Source organism: Haplochromis burtoni, unplaced genomic scaffold (genome assembly GCF_018398535.1).
Source record: "Haplochromis burtoni strain Fernald_Lab_line unplaced genomic scaffold, NCSU_Asbu1 Contig_714, whole genome shotgun sequence".
In the NCBI taxonomy this organism is placed as follows: Eukaryota; Metazoa; Chordata; class Actinopteri; order Cichliformes; family Cichlidae; genus Haplochromis; species Haplochromis burtoni.
This window is the reverse complement of record NW_024583075.1, coordinates 32,657-41,015: the sequence shown is the minus strand read 5'-3', so window position 1 is coordinate 41,015 and position 8,359 is coordinate 32,657. Positions and strand designations below refer to the sequence as shown.

General features: G+C 40.5%; 1 protein-coding gene across 4 annotated transcripts in view; it reads right to left on the bottom strand.

The window, feature by feature from the left end:
• Positions 1-8,359, bottom strand: part of LOC102308795 (MAGUK p55 subfamily member 4) — a 42,173-nt gene that overhangs the window by 22,797 nt on the left and 11,017 nt on the right. For 2 of the 4 annotated variants that reach the window (XM_042215413.1, XM_042215415.1), the window contains 8 exons: positions 5,577-5,658; positions 5,073-5,158; positions 4,677-4,748; positions 4,227-4,423; positions 3,863-3,921; positions 3,512-3,529; positions 2,673-2,714; positions 2,540-2,560 (listed from right to left, as the gene is read on the bottom strand). In XM_042215413.1, the coding sequence (XP_042071347.1) occupies positions 2,540-2,560; positions 2,673-2,714; positions 3,512-3,529; positions 3,863-3,921; positions 4,227-4,423; positions 4,677-4,748; positions 5,073-5,158; positions 5,577-5,658 (577 nt within the window). Of the gene's footprint in view, positions 1-2,539; positions 2,561-2,672; positions 2,715-3,511; positions 3,530-3,862; positions 3,922-4,226; positions 4,424-4,676; positions 4,749-5,072; positions 5,159-5,575; positions 7,959-8,359 lie in introns of those variants that run through there. The other 2 variants (XR_006053217.1, XM_042215414.1) reach the window with 2 other exon arrangements.

Here is an 8,359-nt window from a genome sequence, read left to right as displayed (position 1 = left end):
TGGCTAGGGATCTGAGGGCAGACCACAGCGACCTCCCCGAACAGGGTCCAGTAACCATCACAGTGGCAGATATCCAAGAAAGGGTCTCCAGTATGAAGAGTTGGACAGCACCAGGCCCTGACATGGTTCACGCCTACTGGCTGAAGAAGCTGACTGCACTCCACAAGCGCCTGGCAGCACAAATGAACCAGCTGCTAGTTGACGAGAGACACCCAGAATGGCTAACTGAAGGCTGGACAGTCCTGATCCTCAAGGACCCCCAGAAGGGACCGGTCCCCTCCAACTACCGACCAATAACCTGCCTCAGCACCATGTGGAAGCTCCTGTCAGGCATCATAGTGGCTAAGATGAACAGGCACATGGGTCAACACATAAGCGGGGCACAGAAAGGGATGGACAAGAATACCAGAGGCACAAAACAACAGCTACTGGCAGACCAAGCAGTCAGCTGAGACTGCAGGACCAGACTGACCAACCTGTCCTGCCTGGATTGATTACAAGAAGGCCTATGACTCAATGCCCCACACCTGGATCCTGGAATGCCTAGAACTATATAAGATTAACCGGACCCTGAGAGCCTTCATCAGGAACTCAATGGGGATGTGACGGACAACACTGGAGGCCAACCTCAAGCCCATAGCACAAGTCACCATCAAGTGCGGGATCTACCAAAGAGATGCTCTGTCCCCACTGTTGTTCTGCATAGGCCTTAACCCCCTCAGAGAGATAAATGACAAGACTGGCTATGGATACCGACTATGGAATGGAGCAGTTGTCAGCCACCTCCTGTACATGGATGACATCAAGCTGTATGCCAAGAGTGAACGAGACATCGATTCACTGATCCACACCACCAGGATATACAGCAATGACATCGGAATGTCGTTCGGGCTGGAGAAGTGTAGTCGAATGGTAACAAAGAGAGGGAAGGTAGTCAGAATGGAGGGGATCAAACTACCAGAAGGCAACATTGCAGACATAGAGGACAGTTACAAGTACCTGGGGATCCCACAGGTGAATGGGAACCATGAAGAGGCTGCTAGGAAAGCTGCAACCACCAAGTACATGCAGAGGGTCAGGCAAGTCCTGAGGAATCAGCTGAATGGTAATAACAAGATCCGGGCTATCAACACCTACGCCCTGCCCGTGATCAGGTACCCTACTGGCATAATAAGTTGGCCAAAGGTGGAGATAGAAGCCACTAACATCAAGACAAGAAAGCTCCTTACCATGCATGGAGGGTTTCACCCCAAGTCCAGCACCCTGAGGCTGTACGCTAAGCAGAAAGAAGGGGGCCGGGGACTGGTGAGTGTCAGCACCACAGTCCAGGATGAGACAAGGAACATCCACGAATACATCACGAAGATGGCCCTAACTGACAGCCTGCTCAATGAATACCTCAGGCAGCAGAAACCCAAGAAAGTGGAGGAAGGCGAGGAACCATCATGGAAGGACAGGCCCCTGCACGGTATGTACCACCGGCAGTTAGAGGAGGTGGCTGATATCCAGAAATCCTACCAGTGGCTGGACAAAGCTGGACTGAAAGACAGCACAGAGGCACTAATCATGGCAGCACAGGAACAAGCACTAAGCGCAAGATCCATTGAGGCTGGGGTCTATCACACCAGGCAAGACCCCAGGTGCGGGCTGTGTAAAGATGCTCCAGAGACAATCCAGCACATAACAGCAGGGTGTAAGATGCTAGCAGGCAAGGCATACATGGAACGCCATAACCATAGTGTACAGGAACATCTGTGCCGAGTATAACCTGGAAGTCCCGGGGTCAAAATGGGAGATGCCCCCAAGGGTGATGGAGAATGACCGAGCTAAGATCCTGTGGGACTTCCAGATACAGACATAGTGGTGGTAGACAAACATGAGAAGACGGCCGTAGTGATCGATGTAGCGGTTCCGAATGACAGCAACATCAGGAAGAAGGAACACGAGAAGCTCGAGAAATACCAAGGGCTCAGAGAAGAGCTCAAGAAGATGTGGAGGGTGAAGGTGACGGTGGTCCCAGTGGTAATCGGAGCACTAGGTGCGGTGACTCCCAAGCTAGGCGAGTGGCTCCAGCAGATCCCGGGAACAACATCGGAGATCTCTGTCCAGAAGAGCGCAGTCCTGGGAACAGCTAAGATACTGCGCAGGACCCTCAAGCTCCCAGGCCTTTGGTAGAGGACCCGAGCTTGAAGGATTGACTGCCCACAGGGGCGAGTGGGGATTTTTTTTATTTTTATATTATACATATATTTTTTTGTTTGTTTGTTTTAAATAATTTATCTTTTCAACTAGCACTGTTCACATGAGGCACAACAGTTTTCTGCATCATTGTTTTTATGATAATTTGTGATAATTTTTTTTATTCATGTGTAAAGAATTTGTTGTTTGGTTGTCTGTCACTCTAAAGTATTGATGAGAAACTCAATAGACATAAATATGAGAAAACCCCCCACTAAGAAATAGAAAGGAACAGCAATGAGTGTCATGCAATCAAAAGGTTGCACTTTTTACACATTCCTCACTGGACAGACTTACCTACCAAAATTTATTTCCTCCAGATCTGAAAAAAAAAAAAAATAGTGACATTCAATGGGTTGTTGAATAATGCATAGCTTTCGTATATAAAAACTAAATATTTAAAATATATATGAATATGTATTTATTATGTTCACCTGTTATTGCATGTTTCTCATCAGAATTTGCAGGATTTTCCTCTGGAACAAAATAACAGAAAAGTTAGTTAAAGCTTATTTTCACATACATGTAGCTGGGTTTAAATACACCAACAAAGACAACATACTGTATGGCTGAAAGGCACAAAAAACTATGTTTGGTTGAAAGTGTTAATGTGACAGACTGTAACACAACATAACACACTTCAGTTACTGTGAAAGGAGCAGCCTGGCATGATCTTAGCTCTTGTTTCTACCTTTGAGATCTCTCAGAAGATGAAATAAGCAGCTGCAGAAGCAGCTTAATTAACACTGTAGTTCAATTGGTGATTCATGTGTGCGAATGGTTGTATTTCTCTCTTTGGTAGATTGGTGACCTGTGGATAGATTTCTCATAGAATTCTCATCCTATGAAAGCTGTGATTGACTCTGGATAAGTATGCATGCATGGATAGCTGGTTTTGACTACAAGATATTCCCTAACATGACGAACAAGTGATGTTTGGGAGATATTGTATACCAGTAGTATAGATTATTGTTTCTGTTAATAGTCTCAGAGACCTCAATTATTATAGTTTTATTCAATGATTTTAAAAAAAAGTCTTCTGTGGTTTCTTGTTTTTGTTATTGGTGGTTTATTATTAGCCTAAGCGACACCTCTCTGTGTTAGGAATTGACTGACAGGTTAGTGCAGATAACAGTAATTAGTGCTGAATAATAATAATAAAAAAAGGTGTCATCAAAACAAGCTAACAAACAAGCACACTCAGAAAAATAAAATGAACTAAACTACGACATTAAATGACTATTATGGAGGATGTTTCACATGTCACACCCACCGTTAGCAGTCAGGGTCACTAAGGGCAGCAGGGTTAACAGAAAAAATAAACAGCCGTTAAAAGCATTGCTCATTTTATGTCACAGCAGGTAGAGATTTACACACAGGTGAGAAAAAAAAACTTTTATGCACACACCGACTTAAAATAACAAATTATTTTTGTAGTGACTGACTTATCTTTCAAATATTTTAAAGACTAAAAAATACATTAAAAGTGCTTCATGTAATCACACTGGTTTGTAAAACTTACTGAGAAATATCCAAGTTACAAACAACTCTGCAATAAATGTACATATAATATATAAACCATTAAATAAGCACATGTTTAATAATAACAACCATGATTCCTCACGTGGTCTGATGCAGGTATGAACCTGTAAAGGCTGACACCACCATTGTTCCCTCTGTTTACTGTAGAAAGAGAAATAAATTGTTAAATGCAACCAATGTATTAGAGTCTTAAGCTAAAATCATGGAGCCAAACTGCAAAGATATATTCTTTCTGACATTATTATAAGCTAACTTTACCTAACAGTGTTAAGGCTTTGCCATCAGTTAAATGTGCAGAATAAAAGTGATGTAGCCCTTTAAAGTTACTTAGAATTATGTTATAAATGTTTTCTTACTCTCATAATGTCAGAGCTATAAACTAACCGCTTCCTCTGGCTGCGGCCTGTAAGTTCGTCACATCTTCACAGTATGTGAGTGCGTCTCACCTCTTCAGCATGCTGGCCGAGGGAATCAGACCAGCGCAGGATGTAGCACATGGCAGTTTCCTGGCTTGCCACCACTGTCCATCTGACTGGTCAACCACCTGAAGAAGGTCTCCTCTGCTGAATGCCATTCCTGCATCTGGACATGGGATGGAAAAATCCTGCAGAGGGCAGTAGTCTACCATTGCCCTCATACATACCTGGAAGACAGACAGATAAACTTTGTTTTATTGCAGATTAAAAAATAAATTAATCAAAAAGTGAAACATTCACAGATGTACTGAGGGAAATCATGTTTTTAAACCTGGAACACCAGCCTGGAAAATAACAATCAGTGAATCATGTCAGTAATTGTACAGGGATTTTCCTGCTCATAAGTAAGTTTAATGTCAACAAAATGTGCTTTTAATAAAGTGATACTGGAGGTAAAGTGATAAAGTTTGTGTTTCTTACTGGTGTCTGGCTGAGGATGGCCTGAGATGGATTTGGAATGATTTTAAACAGGATAGTGCCTTGGGAATTGGCCTGACAAGGAAAGTCATACACAAGAAGTATACATGGTGAGAATTATTTTTAATAATCAAATGTACACGCTTTCACCAAGCATGTTGTCATACTATCATTTATACATATTATTAATACTATAAAGCTTGTGTTTAACATTTTCGTTTTCTTTTTTTTTTCTTTTTTTTTCTTTTCTTTTCTTTTTTTTTTTTTTACTTTAAATGGCTTTTGAATGAGGTGGTAAAAACTGCCTTTAATATTTCTAAAATACATACAATAGCATTGATAATAGTATTTTCTTTTAAAAAATGTTTTTCTTATTTTTAGCAGATGCTGATAACATACCAGTATATGGATGACCTGTTCTGGTTCCAGGCCCACCACTGGGTTTCCATTTACCTCCACTAATAGGTCTCCAGGATGTAGAAGTCCTGATACAGGCAAAAACCCATATTTATTAAGACATATTATTGCTAGGCGTGATGTTTTCATCTCTCACACACAGACATAAGCAAAAATGCACATGCAACACACACACACACACACACACACACACACACACGCACACGCACACGCACACACACATTTTCATATCTTAGTGAGGACATCTCATTGACATACTGCTTTCTTTAACCATCAGCCTAAACCTAACCATAACCTAATTGTAACCCTGACACTAAACCCACATTCACCTTCAAACTCGGACGGACATTTTGTTATAAGCGACTGTATAAGTATAGTGGCATGTCAATTTTCTGTCCTCACAAAGCTGTCTAAACATGTAACACACACACACACACACACACACACACACACACACACACACACACACTTAAAATACTTGTATACCACTGCGGTCAGCCAATCCTCCATGAATCACCCGGGCAATAGAGATATCTCCCGTTGCCTCATCCTTTCTTATAGTTGCACCCTAACAGATAGAGAGTTGTTCAAAATTTAACAACAAAGTAAAAAGCAAGCAAAAATAGTGACAAGAGATCTTAAGGCAAAGGCAAAATGTCTTCTAAGATTAGCAAATGGAAAATTTTGACTAAATTAATTTTTAAAAGTACACGATTTTAAAAGTAAATAATAAATACTTTGTTTAAACACATTTTCTCTTCATGAGATCCTCATTAAAAAATCAGCAAATTAAGTAAAAGCTCTTCTTGTACGCCAGTTATTATTATTATTTTTTTTATAAGGCCTTCCATTTTTGTGCCATTTTGTGAGGAATATCAATATACACACTAACATAATACACCCAGCAGCTGAACATACATTCAACTCAAAACCACACAGTTTAGTGCTGGTGGTAGATCAAAGTTAAATAGATAACTAAAGGGTTTTTTTCTTTATATTTTAATGCTTGGGCATTTGATATTAACTCATTTTGCATTACATCAAAATATCATGGGGACTCTAAAGGTAAACACTATCAACACAATACAATGTCCACTACAGGCCATTGCTAGAAGCAAACTGGTAGCAAGGGCTCATGAAAATTAAGGATAACTTTAGTAGTCCTGCAAATTTGCTACCATAGTTTTGGGAAATGAAAATGCTAAATTATTTTTAAAAAAATGCCAATTACATAAGCTCCAACCAGGCGCTAAAACAGTGCTCATGAAAATTAATTTTGATGTTTCTATATGTGGAATAATGTAAAACTTCTTAGGTGTTTCCACAGGGTTTTATTGCTGTATTTGATGTGCAATAGATACCACGTAAATATACAAACAATAAGTCAAGATGAATGCAGTTCAACATGTACAAAATAATCCATAGCAAATATTATTAAAAATAAATTTAACCCTAAACACTTTCCTCCTTTTTTGCTCAATGTGTATATTCAGACCATCATAGTCAAGAACCCAAAATAATAAATCAGAGCTGATGAAAAAAATGAAAGCTGTCATACTTTCTAAGAATAGTTGGACTAGATGACGAAAATAAGACAGAAAGAAATTGCTTTGTACCTTTATATTGTTTGCTTTTGTTCCTTTGAGTGATTGTTTGAAAAATCGAAAAAATCTTCAAATTAAAAAAAAAAAAGTCCATATGTTGTTGTAGCTGATATTTCTTTTTAGACTAAGACATTAGGTATTTTTGTCACTGGCACAGTTTTTCCAGTACAAATGCTGGAAAGAGATGAAAAGGTTTGTTTTTAGTCTAGTTACTCTTTCTTCTTCTTCTTCTTTGTTTTTAAGCAGCCTGTACTCTTACAGTCTTGTTGGTCCTCCAGAGGAGCTCTTGAAATGGTTCCAGTGTTGAACCTCACTTGTCCATTATTACCACCCCTACCTGCCCTCTGAGGAGCTGCCACCATCCTTTTGGATCCACCATTAATTTGTGTTGGACTCCTAGATGTTGTAAAGTCATCTGCACAAGAACTTGTGGAGGAAGAAGAGGAGAAAGTAGTGGAAGAAGATGGTGAGAGTGGGCCTGGGTATGGTATTGGAGATTTGCGGACAAGTTTTGGAGATAATGAGGAGACCCTTGGAGGAGGTGAGGGTGGATATTGTTGTGTCTTTCTCTGTGAAGGAGATGACTCGAGGTGTTTTTTGGTTATGATTAGCCCCTGAAGCTTGTCCACCACCTCGGCAAGCAGGTTAAGTGCCTGGGCGTTCTCTTCCACGCTGTCTGTGATAATCTCTGATGCTGCCACCATCCTCTCACCAAGTTGGCGTACATCCTGACTATTGTGTTCAATACTGCTGGCCACCATCTGAACAGTGGACCTAAGCTCTTCCACACTGCACTGTTTCTTGAGTTCAGCACGCTGATTATGGTGTCTTGATTGCTGCTGCTGCGCATTTTGTTTACGTTTTGATATGTTCTGGCATTCATTGTGACGAGGAGCTGTAGCGTAGTGGAACATTAATGGATGATTTAAAGACTCTTCCTGATGTGTGTTATGAGGTCTGGTTTGAGTGGTTTGACAACCATCTCTTCTGGAGATAGTGCTGACCCCTTGTTCCTGAGTACTCCTTCTAGCTGCAGGACTAGAAGGAGCAGTGCCAGATCTAAGAGGGTTCATGCCACGACAAGAGGAGGTCCTTCCAGGTGTGGGGATATTTTTTGACTGTCCTCCTGTAGAATTTTTTTTGTACAACACAGGAGAGTTGGGAAGGCTAAAACTGTAAGCTGGGATTGGAGGAGGTGGGTATGCGTAGTCATCACTGCTCTCTCTGGTTGAAGCACCATCTTTCCCATTGGGTTTGAGTTCCTCTGAAAATGAACCACCAAATAAATTTGCAGTTCAAGAGAACAGAAAGACATTAGCAAACTATGTCTGAAAAGAAATGTAATGGCAGGAAAGCCCAAAAGACTTATAGACTGCCAGATGATGGCAGGTTCATGAAGAAATGAACACTTAGTTGCACTGAGGAATGACACCAAGATAGATGAAGTGGTTGTTGCCTTTCATTGCCATTGCTAGACATATGAAAATATTTGCCCAGAAAGTACCAAATACTAGAATGATTAGATACAAGAAAGAATGAATTCTCGATTATGATTAGTGAAGGTACTGATGGATGGCCTGCGTTTCTATGATATGTTGCCATTGTTTTTTTTTTTATATTTGATGGCTTAAATACAGACAAAGAATGATCAAATGAAAATGGTCA